The following is an 18,511-nucleotide window of genomic DNA, read 5'->3' on the forward strand; positions in this document are numbered from 1 at the left end:
TAAATAACTCCATAAATTGCAAATATGTGATTCTCTCCATTTCTGTTTACCGCCTCTTATTTAGAATTTGTTTTGGACTCTGGTGCTTGTATCTTGCCCAAGGCTGCCTGGTTGTTAGGAGTAATTTCAACATTCCAATGAGTTTGTTCACTTGTTTGGATTGCATTCACATTGGACTGATACAGTTTCACATCCCATGTAGGACTGTGTTTGCATAGTTCTGGGTTATAACAAATAAATATCATACCTAAAAACTTAAATGGAATTTCTTTTAAGTTGTTTATTCTGCATCAGATAATAGTAAGTTATAGGAGTAAACGAATTGTGTCTTTTATATATACAAGATGCCAGGGTACAAATGGAATACAATGAAAGGTGCAGGGAAAAATGGAGATGAAATGTTATTAAACCTGATACCTTTATTGAAAGCGTTACAATCCCAGCTGGTGGTCTTACTGGAAAGTCAGATCCCAGAATGAAACCTAGCTTGATAGACCATAAGTTTTGTTTTCCTTTTTGGTTTCCATGGCAGCCAGACGCTGAGCATATTCACAAGAGGCTGCTAGTGTACTTTTAACAAAATTTTTCAATTTTAATAGGCTGGAGATCTAAATCACTCCAGATCATGGCACTTTAAGAGACTTTAAGTGTGCCTTTTTCAATTCTTTAAATTTTATCCATAAAATTGAATTTCCCACATTTCAGTTAAGGCTGCTGGAACAGAACAAAACAGGGTATGGTTGAATTCATCACCAGTTTCAAATGGTCCAAGAGATTAATGTTTTTTTTCCTTGTTTGTATCATTCTCTACCCGACTACTTTGTCAGCAAAAATGGAATCTACAAGAAATAGGGTTTGGAATTCTCTATCCAGTCCCCACCTCCCATTTTTAATGGTCTGCCCAAGCATTACAATTCAGTGAAAATCTGCACCTCAGATTTTACTTATCCACAAAGAATTACTGCTTGTTTAACTTCCAATGCTGCAACAGCTGGAACCTAAGGCATCCAGCTGAACATTGGGAAGATTGAAGCCATTGATTCCATCCCCCTACCTGGTCACTGTTTTAGGCTCAACCAAGCTGATCTCAGCTTCTGCAATCTGTTTGGCCCTGATATATTTCCAACCTGCCTGTTCTGCCATAACTTTGACTACGTCCATGCCTTCGTTATCATTAGACTCAATCATTCTATAACTGCACTGGCTGACCTCTCATCCTCACCCCCTTATAAACCAGCTTGTCCCAAATTCTGCTGCTCATATCCTTTCCTACGCTAAGTCCCATTTGTCATTCATTGCCTACATAAGATTCCCATAAATCTTCTGAATTAAGATTCTGATTCTTGTGTTCAAACACTTCCCAGCTCCTCTACCTCTTCATGACTCCTTGGAGTCACTGTTCATCTGACTCTAGTCCCTTGTACATTCCATCCCTGCAACGCTGACAGCTGCACTCTCATCTACCTTGCCTTCATCCTTCTGATTCTTTCCCTATAACTTTCTATTTCTCTAACATTGTGTCTTATTTAAGAGTTTCTTTAAAACTCACCCAGTTGATCAAGCAATTGATCACCCTTCCTAATCTCTTATTATTGACTTAATATCTGTTTCTTTCTTCACACTTTGGGAAGGACTCTAGGATGTTTTCTCTATGTTAAGGGTTGCTTTACAAATAAAATTTGTAGTTGGTGTAATTCTTCAATGGCACAGAACACATCCAGATCATCTTCATGACCTGATTTCTAATTGTGACTACTTTTAAATGAGGACTTCTATGTACAAGAACATAAAACTAACAAATTAATCTTCATTTATTTTTAGCTCCAGTGTTGGGAGTTAGCATAACTTCAGTACCGGATCCACCTGTCCTAAAAGTACATGACAAACTAACTCTAAACTGCCTCGTAAAACAAGGCTCTAGTGTGACCTACCAATGGTACTTTAATAAACAAGAAATATTGTCAACCTCTTCAGTCAAAATAAACCAATCCAGTCTGGTTATTGATCATGTTCTTCTTAACAATACCGGTCATTATCAATGTCAAGCAAGCAACCGATTCAATATGACAACATTCAATGTTGTCAGCAATTCCACAGAAGTAATTGTTAAAGGTAAGTGATTTTTATATTTTGTTATTCATTTATTTTGTGATATTACAAGTGAACCATGTACCACTTAAGTTTCCATCATGGGGCTCAGTGGACGAATGTCGTGGTGAGAATTGGAAGAAGATAGTGATAAAAATTAATGAATGAAGTGACAGTGACAGTGGATGCCTCAAAGCTAGTAAGTTACATTTAAGAAAATATGAAAACTGTATCTTCTGTAGATTCTAACTTACATTGCTGTTAAACACGTTTCTGTGAAAATCAATAGGAAAAGCAATTGTGCCAACAATATTGCACAGTTGACTCACTACTTCAGGAGGTGAATGTTACAATTACCCCCAGGCTTTTGGAATAACCTCATTCTTGCAAAATGTCAGCCTGTGGCACTTCATACTTATCAATCATAAACCACCACTACCACCACCATGTTAATTTGAGCATGCAGCCAAAGGTAACGTACTGTACGTGGTGGAAATTGGAAATAAAATAGAGAGAATGTCAGTAATACTCAACAGGCAGGGTGGTATCTGTGCAGAGAGCTAGTGTTTCAGGTCAATGATCTTTCGTCAGCCCTGTCTGCTTCAGTTAATTTTCTGGCTTGCTAAAAATTTTGTGCATAATTTTCCTTCAATGCCCCACATGCAATTATAATACAAAAACATGACAACTGCTTTGAAAGATGATTTGTTTTCACTCCTGATGTTTATAACGAAATTCAGATATGATGGTGGCACATCTATGCATCTTCTTCTGCACTCATCTGGAACTGTCTCAGTTCTGAAAAAGCTGAGTGTGATTTTTGACACCAGTAGGACTGTTTACTGCATTAAGATCTTGGCACTGTTCAAGGTTGGTTCACTTAAGATATGTGAGATGTATTTTTAAAAGGAAATTAAACTTTCATTTCTGAGTGGTATTCATGCTCCTCATTTTCTTTTTCAAGTTCCAGCATCGAATCCTGACATTTTTGTGGATGTAAACTTTGTGGAGAAGGATACCATGTTCATAACTATTAAATGTTTATCGCACGAAGGAACCCTACCAATAACGTACACATTGTATAAAAACACAAGCTTTGTGATGGACTATAATGCACAAAGTCGGAGAGAAGGTCAATTTATTGTACCCGTACCTTACACTGACAAACTGGGAACCTTCAAATGCAAAGCTATGAATGGATTTGATTCAAAATACAGCAATGGGCTGGATGTAGGTATGAACAAAGTGAATGTTTCAATCTAATTTATTCTGTTAAAGCTTATTTTATTCTCCGGTTATTTTAAAATGGGAGTTTCATAGAATATGTGTACTCAATTTAGTTGCCAGCTTAAAAACAACGACATCATCCAAAGAAGCTTACAGATCAAATAGTCCTGAATGTAACGTTATCACAAATTAATTACACTAAATGTGCAGTGGGAACTATTCTGCATGAGAAGATAACTGTACTTAAACAGAGTCCATGTCCACACTTTTAGTTAGAGCTTTATTTCAGGTAGTCACACTCCTTAAAATGCACACCCCACTAATTACTAATTACCTATAGTTGTACAACCAAATGACCGACAATTAATCCTTCATTAGTATTTCCATCACATGCACCTTCATTCTGTTAAGTCTCAGCATTCCTTCAGACCATAGTAGATTTTAGCAGATTCTCCTTTTCATGTTTAAATAAATCAATATATACATAGTAGTAAAGAAAACACAAACAAAACATACAAAATGACAACATATTGTATGTCTTATTTTTGCACATTAAAGTTCCTCGAATCCTTTCCAGTATGTACAACAGTTTCTTTGATGTTTTACGTAGAAAGTGACAACTATCAGATAGCTGACTTGATATTCAGTAATTGAGGGATTGCGTTCAAGAGCCGTGAAGTTATGCTCCAGCTATACAAAACCCTGGTTCGGCCGCATCTGGAGTATTGTGTCCCATTCTGGTCGCCTCATTACAGGAAAGACGTGGAGGCGTTGGAAAAGGTGCATAGGAGATTTACCAGGATGTTGCCTGGAATGGAGGGAAGGTCTTACGAGGAAAGGTTGAGAAAGCTAGGGCTTTTCTCATGAGAACAACGAAGGATGAGAGGTGACTTGATAGAGGTGTGCAAAATGATCAGAGGTATAGATAGAGTGGACAGCCAGAGACATTTTCCTAGGATGGTGGTAGCTATTACCAGGAGGCATATTTTAAAGTGAGTGGAGGTAGATATAGGGGAGATGTCAGAGGTAGGTTCTTTACTCAGAAAGTGGTAGCGTCGTGGAATGCATTGCCGGAGAGGGTAGTGGAGTTGGCCTCATTAGGGGCATTTAAGCAGCTATTAGCTAGGCATATGGATGATAGTATAAGGTAGGGGTGGAGGTTAGATGGACCTTAGGTTTAGGGTAAAAGTTCGCCAAAACATCGTGGGCCATATGCCTGTACTGTGCTGTACCGTTCTATGTTCTATGTTCTATACTCATCCATTTCAAATTGGAGATTTCTCCATTCTCCAGCATCTGTTTCAAGACTACAATGTCGATCCCAAGTCTTTTCTCATTCTCACATTTTGTTGAATGTATGGTATCTCATAGTGACTAATGTCACACTAAGTAGTATTGCTGCTGACTCCCTCTTAAGAATTTCTACAAATTTTCACTCAAAAATGCCAAATCTACCATTTCACCAAGAGCTGGAGTTTCTGCTGTTAAAGTATTTTGAATACTCTGCTGATCTTTTTAGTTTCCCAAGCTAAAGGACGGATTTTACCCTCCTTTCTCACAAGAAAAATTATAAACCATTCTGCATTTGAGAGCCCATGACAAAGATCTGCATAAGGATCATCACTAAAAACATGTTTCATATGCCTGGCATCTCCCAGTGATGGATATTTCAAAACTTGATGCTCCATTTTTAACAAAAAAATGTATTCACTCAATTAATATTTTTTACCTTAGAATTTGTCGTAGTTGCACTCAAGACTAATGTTTCAAAAAGGACATCTGGCCTTGTTTGGGTGCACAGCTAATTCAGCTATCCAATTAGTCTTCACAGTTCCTCCATATCAGTTTCAGAAGCTGCTACCACTTTCTGTGAGGGTCTACTTTCACTAACAGCAATGGAGATAACATTTTCCAAATAGGATTGCTGTTGCAAAATGATAGTCAATCCATTCTGCCTGATTTCTGATCCAGTATGTTTAAAAGCTGCAGAAGTCTGACTTTCAATGTTGAATTCTGTTTTAAGTCCATTAATGACAATGGTTAAAATTCACTGATCCCACCCAACAGAAAGTCATCTTTGTACATCTTAAAGTGTCTCAAAGTGCCCCTCATCAGGCCAGTAAAACATGGGGATCTGCTTTTAAGTAAAGATATCCCAATTTTAATAAGACAGGCCTTACTGATGTTATGGGCCAGACCAAACCCCCTCAAAATATATTAAGAGAGCCTAGATCCTAACATTTTCTTATTTTAAAGATAAGTGCAAGGCATTGCATTCCAATTCGATTGGCCAAACTACTCAACTTTGAGCAAAACACACTTTATTTTAACTGTAGTGTAAAAATAGAGGCAAAATAAAAGAAAAGAATGGTTTAACTGCAACAGTGTCAAAATGCTTAGCGAAATAACATGTTAACTATTACTAATTAGCTGTTCCAATATAGTAACATGCCATAAACACATCCTTGGCAAAGGCAAATTCAGTAAGATAGATTGTCTTACGTGTAATTCTAGTAGCATTAAGAGAGCCACAGCTTTTAGATGTAACAGAGAGAGGAATAAGAGCTTCCACATCCAGCTTCAAGACCCCTTCAACTGCAGAAAACTAGAAATAAAAATCCTGGCTCTGGTGGGCTTGACCCCACCCATTCAGGCTGCTTCTATTGCTCCAACTTTAAAAAAAATTCAAGGCCTCACAAGCTGTTTACTTTATTGGCTTTGAACAGACCACTCGTCGCCTCTGTCCCAACATTTCCTCATTTTAAAAAAAATGGACAAAATGCATCTCTTAAAGCTATAGTATCATCACACTGAGAATTATCAAACTCTAGAATTATTACTTAGGCCATATATGCATTTATTTAACCTCCAGAGTGTCCCTACTGCAATTCGTCCATCCGTTAGAGAAGAAACACTTCCTTCTTGAGTTGATCTCCCTGCAGAAAAGCAGCTTTAATATCAGTTGATTTAGCCTCCCAAGCATTTCTTGCTAACAAAGCCAAGAAAATTTTCAAAGTTGATTTTCCTGTCATCAGTGAATCTACTCTTTATATCTTGGTCTCATACCTTTTCATCAAAACCTTGCGTCACTCGAGTCATAGAGCACAGAAACGGACCCTTCAGTCCAACTTGTCCATGCCAACCAATTTTCCCAAGGCTTACATTTGGTCCATATCCCTCCTAAACCTTTCCTATTCATATACCCTTCCACATGTCTTTTAAATGTTGTAACTGTACTTACATCTACCACTTCCTCTGGAAATTCATTCTATATACGAATCACCCTCTGCATGAAAAAGTTGCCCCTTGCCTTGCTTTAGCCTTGTAGGTTCCATCAGAGGATACCTTGATCCATGCATATCCATCTTGTGATAATGCTGGCACCCCCATGAACATCTAAATTCTCTCCATCTTTGTGGCTCCTGTTGTTGGTATCTTTTGTTAACTTGCCTTTTAGCTTATTCATGGGGCCACTAACACCTCCCCATCACACAGGACTCTTCTCCTGGTTTATGCTGTATTTCTTGTCCTTGTTAAACTACTCCCTTTATCTTGCCTCCTACCTCTTTCCGGACTGTTACTGTTTGACCTTCTATTAACGGGATTTCTTTCAACAGTTTGTAATATTTTTTGTATGGCATGTTCACTCCCAGACCCACTGTTTGAGTTTATATTGCGCTTTCCTGCCCTCTGTCTTTCTGCTTCATGTTCCCAATCCATGGGCCTGATCCCTGCCTCTCATCTTGTACATTCATCCAGCTGTGATATTTTCTAGTGGCCTTCCCTGCTGTATTTACTGAAGTTGAACTTCTCAACTGGTTAGCCCCTACTGGTAAATCTTTGACTATAGTACTCACTTTTAACTGTCGTCCTTAGGGACCAGTGGCCTCCTGTTGACCATTAGAACTGATCTGTCAATTGTAGTCATTTGATACTAATAACTGTGCAACATTTGGTTATGAGAGTTCCTCATTATTTCCTGTAACCCCTTCAGAATCTGCAAATTTATAATCTATACCAAGCAACACTTAGAGCATGTAACCGCACAACAGGGTCACGTACTGTACAATTATTATTTTTGTCTTTACTAAGGCGCTGTCTCATATAATAAACCATATATCTCTGAGTGAAAATGGTTTTCACAATGGCTTTACCTTCTATCTTAAGTCTCACCAATTTCTTTGAGACTTAGGCTTTCATGAAAGCCTTTCTTTCTGCAGACAGTGCATTTAAATGCTCTGAGAAAGTAGAATTAATTGTAGCCTTTTCCCAAGCTGGAGGTTGATCACTTATTACTAATGGAACTTTATTATTCATACTACAAACTAACTGATATGGCCTATATACATTAACTATTTGCAACAAATTCTTAGCATGTACAACCTGTGCGTGTGCAGACAATAATTTATAGCTTCACTGATCTGCCAAAAGTTTATGAACCATTTAGTTGATTACTGAGTGGTTCCTTTTACACATTCAATGCTGAAATGGTTTTTTGCTCCATATTCATAACTAAAATGTTCATATTCACACACCTATCTCTAACTCTTCACAGTTATCAGTGAGAAATATTGTTGGCAGTCTAACACATTAACACGTATATTACCAGTTGCCTTGTTCCATTAGGTCTCAGACATTCCTTCTCACCATATTAGAGGATAACAGGAAATACTCAATATGCCTTTACATGAAGTGGAAGGAAGAAAAAAGAAGCAGATCCAAAAGATTGCTTCCAGCTGCTCTTTTCTTGCTTTACAAAGCGCTGCTGACAGCTGCTTTTCCTCTCCAATGTTCTTCTTTTGTTTCTGTTTTCTTCCCTCCTCCTTCCAGTGCTACCCAGTCCTACCCAAACCCTGAGTGATCCGTGGAATGAATGTTGCTGTTACTACTTTCCCTGACTGGACAAGTCCTCAGTCCTAAAATACCACTGTGAAGTGGAAGAAAAGTTGGAAGACAGGTCACAGGACTCCATGTTAACTGTTTTCTTTTCACAGATGCTGCCAGACCTGCTGAGTTTCTCCAGCACTTTCTGTTTTTTTTTGTTGTTTTAGATCTCCAGAATTCACAGTTCTTTGTTTTATTTTATTTGGGATAAATAATAGTTTCTTGAGAGATTATCAGGCTATATTTAAAATAAGTATACATTACCACTACTGAAACATTGTTAAAATGACTTTATTACAAATACATAACTGAACCCTGAATGCCCAATGAGTTAGCTCCTCCCTCAAGGAACAATCCTTTATATCCCGATGGGTCCAGCTTATCTTGATATCAGTTAACCCTTTCAGGTACTAGCTGCCATATACAACACCAAATCCCTGATTCCCCCAAGAGATCAAATATCTGTTTATCCTCAACTTTAAATATGCTCAAGGATTGAGCATCTGAAGCTCGTGGGACAGAAAATTCCAAAGGTTCACAAGTATCTGAATGAAGAAATTTCTTCTCATCTTGGTCCTAAATGAATGACCATTTATCCTGAGATTGTGGCCTCCTCTGTTATCTAGCTTTCCTACCCCATGAATTAACCTCTGTGTCTATCCTGTCAAGCCCCTTCACAATCATATATGTTTTAATGAGGCCACTTCTCATCCTTCCAACCTCCAGGGAGTAAAGGCACAATATTCACAACATAGGTTAACCCTGTCCTTCCAGAAATCAATGGAGGGAACCTACGCTGTACCACCTCCAGTGCATGTATATCCATCCGAGAATATATAATCCAAAACTCCGCACAGCTCTCCCAAATGTGGTATCATCAAATCCCAATATAAATGTAAAAAGACATTTCTATTCTTGAACTCGTTTACAATAAAAATCAAACTAAATAAAGTCAACTATTTCTGTATGGGGGAGGTTGTGGGAAACAGAGGGTGAGTCTCCCTTGGTTCGTGGTGCACACCTTAGCCATTTACTGCAATATAGTTCTGTCAGCAGCTGCCTCCTTGCTGTCTACACCAGAAAGCAATATTTACATGTCGAGATATGTATGCTAGAAAACACTTAAGAACTCTACTGGTGTATACATGGACACATCCGTTCTGTTATGATACTGTAGGTAGCTGTTGTGTTTGCTGCAAAACCCCAACAAAGCCTGTGAAAATTTGCTCAATATGCAGATTCTTTTTCTACATCTTAAATCCAATTTCTGAATGTTCTGAATTTCTCTTCAGATTTGTCTGTTAAATTGACCTCAAAGCCAGATCCCCCAATTCAGGGCCACCAAGTCACACTGAATTGCAGTGTAACTTATCAAACCAATGCAAAATATACCTGGTACTTTGTGCATTCAAAAGAGAATTCAACGGAAAGCACAAAACAGAATCAACTCACTCATGTTGCAAACCATCCTGGAAGATATTACTGCTCAATTAATGGACAAACTAGCAACTGGATTGAAGTACTGAGTCAAGGTAAGGTGCTTTTTGTAGTGTTATCATCAACCATGTCATCAAAGTTTCTTACGAAAAGATTCACAACTGCATTTTTTAATAGCAAAGGGCAAGGGCTAATGATGCTGTGAAATTCAGTGTTTCCTACATTCTCATTATCAATCATTTGCCAGCCAACAATAGCAACTTAGAAAGTATTGGAAGTTTCCAGTATGTTTCTTAGCCTCAAGGTGACAGAAAAATGGTAAATTTAGAACTGCATTGCCATAAAATGAGTGCTTCACTCATACTGGATACTATTTATGTGAGCGAATCCCAATTTGTATCTTAAAAACTTGACTCAGACAGATGCACCTACTGTCCTGTGGTGGAGCCTTGGTGAATATGGCAGTGGAGGGAACCATTATATAATCTTTCCCGCCTGATTTTCCTTTGTCACTGCACTGCTGCAATATTCATTAACAGATGCATTCAGGTACCAAGCAATGTTGTATTGCATACAAATGCACTAAGGTTCATACGCTGATTGTCACAGCATGTAACTTCCATGAGCATTGAGACAGAACAAGTGAATAAAGTGAATTTATTAATTTTATTGCAATACGATATATATAACCTTTTGCTGCAGAAGGACAATGGTAATTGTTGACATTCTAATTTTCCAGATTCCAGTCTCCAACCAGTGACAATTGCTGTCATTGTAGCAGTCACAGCGCTGCTGACTTTGGTTCTCGGATTGATTTGCTATTGCATTTCTCAGAAAGGTATGTAGTAAGAGCAAAATAGTCACTGGTTTTAATTAGTTAATTTTAGTTCCACTCAGAAGGGTAGATTAATTTAGCTGTAGCCTCAAATTTTTCAGTTTTAAATTATTAATCTGCATCTTAAGAACAATCAAGGTTGAAAAAAGGTCTCTTGGCCCTTCAAGGATGTAGGAATGTAAGGTCTGCACTTTAATGAGTGAACAACAACAGGCTTTATTTGACATGTCTATATAGAGAGGATGGTAAAAGGGAGGATGTGTTGTTTGGAACCCTAAAGACCCAGATTCCAGTTCAATATGATCTAACAAAATAAAATGCTCATCTCCTAATATTTTAATCTCATACAACAGTACTGTTGCAAATTAAATAAAAGCTGTGCACCCGCTCTCTCTCTCAATCTGAGAGTCTGTATTTGGGTTTCTGCACTGTTTGGCACTTTAATCTGCTAATGTTTGGTTTCTCATTACAGCTGTTCATTGGAATGGAAGTAATTAATTAAGGAAATGCCTCAATGAGAGTGAAATCTGTCAATGACTTACACTTTTAGAACTGCACTTTGGGGCAGTGATGGTGTAATGGTGTTGTAATCTAGAAACTCAGCATTAATCCTCTTGGGATATGAGTTCAAATCCTACCACAGAAACTGGTGGAATTTAAATTCAGTTAATAATTCTGAAATGAAAACTAGTCTATGTAATAGTGACCATGAAACCATCATTACTTGTTTGGTTCACCATTGTCCTTTAACGAATAAAATCTGCCATCTCTCCCTGGTCTGGCCTACATATGGCTCCAGAGGCAAAGCAATACAATTGACTCTTAACTGTCCTCTGAGATGGCCTGGCAAGCCACTCCTTTCAAGGGCAAATAGTGATATGCAACGTCTCATGAAAGAAAAAGATAAACCTACCAAAGACACCACCTGGAATCCCAGTGACGGTGATCTTGAAGACATCAATTGCCCAATGTTAACACATACTTCCTCATACTGGAAACAGGATATATTGAGCTAAAGTGACTCCAAGAAATGAATATAGGGAGTGAGATGATGGCAAACCTAGCAAAAAAAGACCATTATGATTATTATTTGGTGTATCTGCTAGATTCTTTAGGTCTTGTTATGCAGTGGAAATTCCATCCACTTCCTGAAGAATAGTGTGTTGCCACTGGTTTCTTCAGGTGGAATACTGGAAGGACCGAGAACAATTTCTGGCAAGTTCTTTGTCACACCCTAGTAAATGCTTGCAACTGAAAATTCTGGTCTTTCTTTCTCCACTAATTGTGTAGTGGTATTGGAAAATGCACTTAACATACAAACAGAACAATTTGCATATGCACTGAAGCATTTCCAAAACATTATTGCAAGCACTTCCACTGAAAAGCAAAAACAACAATATTCACTTGATCCAGATATTGATCTTTTACTTTCTTTCTGTGCAATTACTTCTCATATGTTATTTTATGTTAAATTATGTTTATTTTAAATTGACCAGGAAACTGGAAAGGCATAAGGTCTTAAAACCTGCGATCTGTGTCTAATGAACCTACTCCCTCAAATCCAAATGCTGTTCTACCTAGTTGAGACTACTTCTGTTAAGAATGTAGTTGTCACTTTTGCTTATCTGATTTCTTTGATCTTCTGGTATAATACAGATATGAAAACAGTAAGGTTCAATTTCAGGGGTCCGTATGTTCCTTCCAGAAAGAGCCTGAAATGAAATGGAAACAAAGTGCTAGAGAAACTCAACTGTGCTGGCAGCATCTGTGAAGACAGAAACAGTGTTAAGTCTTTAAAACTGAAGAGGTTTTAATGGATCTAAACATTAACTCTGTTTCTCTTTCCATAAATGTGAATTCAATTAATGAATCTGGAATTATAAGCTAGTCCAATGGTGACCATGAAACAAATATGGATTGTTGTAAAATCCTAACAATTTGATTAGTGTTCGTCGAGGGAAGGAAACCTACCATCCCCTGGTGTAGGCTACATATGACTCCAGACCCACAGTAGTGTGGTTGACTCTTCAATGCTCTCTCAAGCAGCACAGTAAACCACTTTATTTTTAATCAAACAGTGATAAAGTCTAAGAACAGGAAAGAAGCTAAAGGGATCACTTGGCATTGATCTAGGCATTGGGAAAGATTATTGTAAACACAGCCCTGTTAACCCCTACAAAGTCCTCCTCACTAATATCTGGGAGCTTGTGCCAAAATTGGGAGAGCTGTCCCACACATTAGTCAAGTAACAGCCTGAAATAGTCATGCTCTCAGAATCATACCTTATAGACATTGTCCTAAACACAACCATTGCCATCCCTGGGTATGTCTTGTCCCACTGGCAGGATAGACACACCAGAGCCGGCTGCATGGTGGAATAGGGTTGGGAGTGAATCACCCTAGGAGTCCTCAACATTGACTCCAGGTCCCATGGACTCTGCCCACACCCCGCGGACCAAAAAAGATGCTGCAAGATGTGCTGAGTTTCTATAGCACTTTGTTTTGTTTAATTTCGGATATCCATATTTTACATTTTGTTTTAGCGTCTGACTTGAAATTGCTTGCACCTAAAATAGGTGTTGGATCCTTTGCAGATAAACAAGGAATCTAATACCTGTATTAGAATTCCACTATGAAATTTGTTCTACAATGATTGGTTTGAGGATTGACAGTGGCTGTCGCCATGAAGCAACTTTATAACAGAAAATATTAATAAAACTTATCTGTGGACAAGTAAATCCCTGCTTTGGAGAAACCAACAACAAATCAAGTTAAATACCTCTGTTTGGACTGACAGTGTGATCTTGAATGTCCTGTGGCTCACTATTTTAAATACCTTTCTCATTCCTGCTGTGGCTTCTCTATCTCCGATTTTGTACATAGTTCCAGTGAAACTCAACACCCATTTCATGAGCACTATGTGATCACATTTCCTCAACACTCTGATCAAAACTTTAGCTTTATTAGCTCCAAACCAAGGATGATCATTATTTTGCAACATTTCCATTTTAATTCCAGACCCCATTGTCAGGAACTTTTATTTTGTAATTTTTTTTTGCAATTTCTCCTACATTTCATGGGAAAAATAAAGGGTTCATATATCTCAGAAGAATATTAAATTTGAAGAAATGTAATATACTTTGGCCTATTTTGTGAAAAATCATTATTTCCTTGAAAGGATTAATTTTCTTTAAGGGATTCTCACTGTGTAAGTAAATCTGAAATTGTTAGTTATGGATGCTCTGTTAACAGTGTTTCTTCAAAAATCTCTTCTTTTAGCCCACAGATGCAGCATCAACTAAATCATGAGGACATGGTTCTGCCATAAATTTCTGATAACATTATCTTCATTTGGAAGGCAATCTGATCTAAGAAACAATATCACCATCATGGTCAATACCTCATTGATACTACCAGACAGTGTGGGTCCTGATGAAACAGACTCTGCTTCTTGATAACTCTCTTCTTCCTCGGAGGCTGATCAATCAGCTCCTTGAAGCTTTATCAAGAAGTCTTGGTGAAAATCCACTGAAGCCATTCTCAGGTGACAATCAAGACTGGAATGTGAACTCAAAAAATAATGGTCTTGAATCCTAATCCTGCATCACAATGCTAAATTATTTAAAGAAGTTGTATTCATTTTGCAGAGGTGTAAGGTTGTACTTTAAGCTTTCAGATATTAAACATCGCCAACAGTCAGCTGTAAGATAATGCTTTAGAATTCACCAACATTCATTTCCTGATGTTCCTCCATAATGTTATATATCCAAAGGAGCACAAAGTCTTATCGTGAGTCTGCTTTCCAATATTTGCATTCAACTAATTAAGATTAGTTAAAGAAATTTGAAAAGAAAATAGTCACGTTATTCCCCCAACGCGCCAATTTTATTTTCAAACTGTGTATGTTTGGAGTAACTATTAAGTTTTTGAATAAAACATAAACTGAGCTACAGGGAAAGCAGATTAGGATCACAAAGGCAAAATAAGGAATGAAGAAGGAACATAATGAGGAAAATGCTTAGAAAACACACCAGTACATAAATCATTTAATTTTACATGTTTAATATTAAAACCTTGTGAATAAAGTATATCTGGCATAGGCATATGGGTCAAATGTCTATCTTCTGTAACCATAATATTCTACGATTCTATAATTTAGAAATTAACATCTATTTTTATTCAATTATGATTTTAAAAAAATGTAAAGCAAAGAGCCTTCTGAGCTTTGTAATGTGGAGAAAGAGTTTGTAAATCCTAAAGGATGCATTTGGGGTTTATTCTGTTTTTGGATTTATATTTAGCTTTAGTTTTAGTTTGTCCTTTAGTGTTAAACATTAAGTTATGTCAACAAGAAAAAATAAGTGGTTCCAATTTTTTTTAGCATGGTTTTTCCTATTTTGGGTTAGAACTGTATCATGTTGATTTTCATCTCATTTAGCCAAAGTTGAAGCAGTAATGTAGTTACATTTGGATAGACATTCACTGCAATGGCAACTTTTTTTTTGTCCTATTCATAGCAGACGGTTAGCAAGCAGGTAAGATGCGTGATCCCCAGGGAACTCACTTGTTGCTCATCTGCATTAAGCAGCCCATGCCAAAAATGGTAAGAATGCAGCTGTATTACACTGAGAAACTTAGAGAATACTGAATGGCCTGGACAGAGTGGATGTTGGGAAGATGTTTTCATTTGTAGGAGAGACTAGGACCCGAGGGCGCAGTCTTAGAGTTATGGGAAGACCTGTAAGAATGGAGATAAGGAGAAACCTCTTCAGCCAGAGAGGGGTGAATCTATGGAATTCACTGCCACAGAAGGCTGTGGAGGCCAGGTCATTGAGTACATTTAAGACCGAGATAGATAGGTTCTTAATTGTCAAGGGGATCAAGGGTTACGGGGAGAAAGCGGGAGAATGAGGTTGAGGAACTTATCAGCCCTGATTGAGTCTGCTCTGCCATTCAATGGGCTGAATGGTCTAATTTCTGCTCCTATGTCTTATGGTCTCATTCCACATTAGATTGCTCAGGATCGGTTATCTGCCATTAAAACCATTTAACATGTTACGATCAAATGTTTTGTTACAAAAGCTGTTTTTATATTGAAAAAGGCTTTGCCTTTGATGCTATGTCTCCAATCACTGAAGGAGGTTTCCTATCTATTCGTTGCGATGGTGATGTAAAATGTCACGACTACGTAAAGCGTTTGTTTTTGTAATTGTTTAAGCAGAGCTGTTACATCACTTTCAAAGTAGGGTAGAATTCAGCAGTGTGAGAAAGATTGTGAATTATCTTGTTGCTATTAGACTAAATGTGTTTTGATACTGGATTCTACAGAAATAATTTCAGCTTATTTGCTCTCTGTATATGTGAGGCTGTATTTAAAAAGGCCACAGTGTCCATTATTAGAAAATATAAGAGACAAGAGTTCAAGATTAGCCTAAGATGCTGTTATAGTGACAATCATTCACTTGAAATGCCACCAAAATGTTTTGTGTCACTATCTTTGAAATACCTGGTATTTATGAATTTCTTTTACATTTGTCAGCAATTGGTAATTACATAGAGACATTTCACACTTGTAACACAGAAATTTTATAAAACATCCCTTTGATAAGATATGATTTCAACTTCTTAAATGTATATGTCTTTTAAGCTGAACTTTCTTTTTGTAAAATGTACTTCAACTTTCTGTGACATGCAATTTATTTTCAATTACATACTGGATGAAAACTAGTTTCTAGAATTGGCAAATTATATCTAGTTGCTTTTTTTTAATAATATCAACTCTTCTATCTACTATAACTCAGGTGTTATTCCCAATGCTAGAAGGTATGCGTTCAATTCCCAATTACCCAGACCATGTGTCATAATATGTCTGTACAGATTGATTAAAAACAATTCTCATTTGCTGTGCTTCCTGTGGTGTGCATTTCTGGGCAGCAGAGGACAGCAGCGATGCACCACTTCAAAGACTTTCTCTTGCCCATTCCCATATTTTTATAATGCGGGATTGGATTGCTTGATTGTAACTGCAAAAGCACACAGGTGGCCCCATATGATAAAGGCCAGACTTTGACCACAGAAGTAGTGTTAGTGTTAATGACTCTATTCTACACACATGCAGTTATTTAGGGCACTTTTCTTTCACTGTGGCATGTACTGTAGCAAAATGAAGGACTAAGAAAAGCCACAGAGGAAATGCGACAATGTTCAATTCAGCATTCTTTTCTCTGTACTCAGCCATTCATCAGAGTTTTCTCATATTCTCGTTACAAATACAATTTATTTTCGAGTTCTCCCTAGCAGTGAGTTTTTTTCATTTTCCACGTTAGAGTGAAGGCCATCCAAGATCAGTTAAAAGTTTATATCGAATTATTCTAAAATATTACCTGTCATACATGATCTATTGGCTCATTTAATCGTTCATGGATCCAGATATGCGATGGCAGGCAATTTAGGTTGCTGAATAATTATAATTTAATGGGTAAAATTGCCAAAAAATGAAGTTTGTAAATGTGCTGTATTCAAGTTCTCCAATAAAAAATAAAAATGTAAATACAAATTTTAATTTAGACTGCAACATTCCTTTTTTTCTATTTTGTAAATTAATTTCCAGTTCTTGGATAATGTTTTTATTAAAAGATTGTATAATTCTTACAACCCATACATAACGTTGCAAAGTGCTGTGATAATGTAAGTTTTTCCCACAGATTATGTAAAAACACATTCTGATATGTATCTTTGTTATAATGTTGAACATATTGAAACATAAAAATGGTATTGTTGTAATGCTTTTTTATCCACTGCATTATAGAAATGGTATTGTTGTATTGCTTTTTTATCCACTGCATTATAAAAATGGTATTGTTGTAATGCTCTTTTATTCTCTTCACTCATTTTCAGGGGTTAAAATGTATGAATGGAAGATTGTAATTACATCCTTGCATCATATCTGCCAAAATTGTTCAGCCTCATTGCATGCATTTAGACCTTGACAATAAAGCATGGTGTTGCAAGTCATTAATAAATTCCAATCCTGATTTTCCACAGAACAATTGATTTAAACTCAAGGAATTAATATCCTTAGCAGATGTTCCAGTGTTGAAACTATTATTCAGATGAACAAATATTACTTAGATGTCCTGCTACAGTTAATAAAACCACTGGACTTTGTAAAATCTTGATCAATGGATGAAAAAAGATTTTCAACTGCTCTGTGCCTATGGTGCATGTATGAGTTTGGTATAGAAAAGACAAGTAACTTAAAAAAACATTGTGCCACAAGATTGTGCATGAATGCACTGATTTTTGATTGGATATCTAGGTGCTCAAGACTCAGGCTTTTAGTACCTGCAAACTTCATTGAGAATTTGAAAATATTGTAAAAAGGCACAGCCAGCTTTTCTCTAGTCAACCGTGTTGACGCTGAGCACAATTATAAAGTAGATTCCCTTGACAGACCTGATAAGTTTCAAAGAAGAGCAGGGTTGTTCCCGTTATCATGGTCAAGGCTTATTCCCAAACCATCATCAGGTTCCGTCTCAGTGATGTTTATCTGAACGTTGCTGCAGTTCCCTGTATTGGCAGCAGTGATTGCATTTTATGATTTCATTTGGCTGGCAAGTGTTGTATGTGTGTGCCAGGTCACTATGCCCTATGTGTTTCTGCTTAATATAAAGAATGCTGCTACCAGCCACTTAGAGTACAGGAAACTACGGAGCCTGATTGATGGAAATAGCTGTTGAGATAATGGATACGTTGGTGGTTACATTTCATAGTCCTTTAAATTCTGGAAAGGTTCCTGCTGATTGAAATGGAGAACTACTTAAGGCATCCCAATTTAAGAAGAGAGGGAGTGGCAGAATGGAAATCTACCAGGCTGCAAGGGAGGTTCCCCAATTCACTATGGTTCCAGATGGAATACAATGAACTGTTAGGCTCCTCCATGAGGAGGGATGAACTAACTCCACTTCTTTGCTCATTCCCTCTCCAAATTGGTTGCAACAAGGTTGATTTAAAGAGGGATCCTTCCCTTGTAGATATCTT

The 18,511-nt window shown here is 37.3% G+C and overlaps 1 protein-coding gene across 2 annotated transcripts; it reads left to right on the forward strand.

Annotated features, from left to right (window-relative positions):
• Positions 1-6: 6 nt before the first annotated feature.
• Positions 7-17,517, forward strand: LOC109913422. 2 transcript variants are annotated; one of them, XM_048610730.1, is made up of 5 exons: positions 7-2,112; positions 3,053-3,322; positions 9,492-9,731; positions 10,376-10,474; positions 13,751-17,517. In XM_048610730.1, exons 1-5 carry the CDS (start codon positions 2,064-2,066, stop codon positions 13,771-13,773), a joined length of 681 nt encoding a protein of 226 aa, XP_048466687.1. In that variant the 5' UTR covers positions 7-2,063; the 3' UTR covers positions 13,774-17,517. The 2 variants fall into 2 exon arrangements, with proteins under 2 accessions (XP_048466687.1, XP_048466688.1); XM_048610731.1 differs by lacking the exon at positions 7-2,112 and adding an exon at positions 2,128-2,958.
• The last annotated feature ends 994 nt before the right edge of the window (positions 17,518-18,511 follow it).

Source organism: Rhincodon typus, chromosome 23 (assembly GCF_021869965.1).
Source record: "Rhincodon typus isolate 14 chromosome 23, sRhiTyp1.1, whole genome shotgun sequence".
Classification (NCBI taxonomy): Eukaryota; Metazoa; Chordata; class Chondrichthyes; order Orectolobiformes; family Rhincodontidae; genus Rhincodon; species Rhincodon typus.

Coding starts and splice junctions, on each gene's coding strand:
- LOC109913422 (XM_048610730.1), top strand. CDS start 2,064: ATGACAACATTCAATGTTGTCAGCAATTCCACAGAAGTAATTGTTAAA. Junction 3,323..9,491: donor CAGCAATGGGCTGGATGTAG/GTATGAACAAAG, acceptor ATTTCTCTTCAG/ATTTGTCTGTTAAATTGACC. Junction 10,475..13,750: donor CTATTGCATTTCTCAGAAAG/GTATGTAGTAAG, acceptor CTCTTCTTTTAG/CCCACAGATGCAGCATCAAC.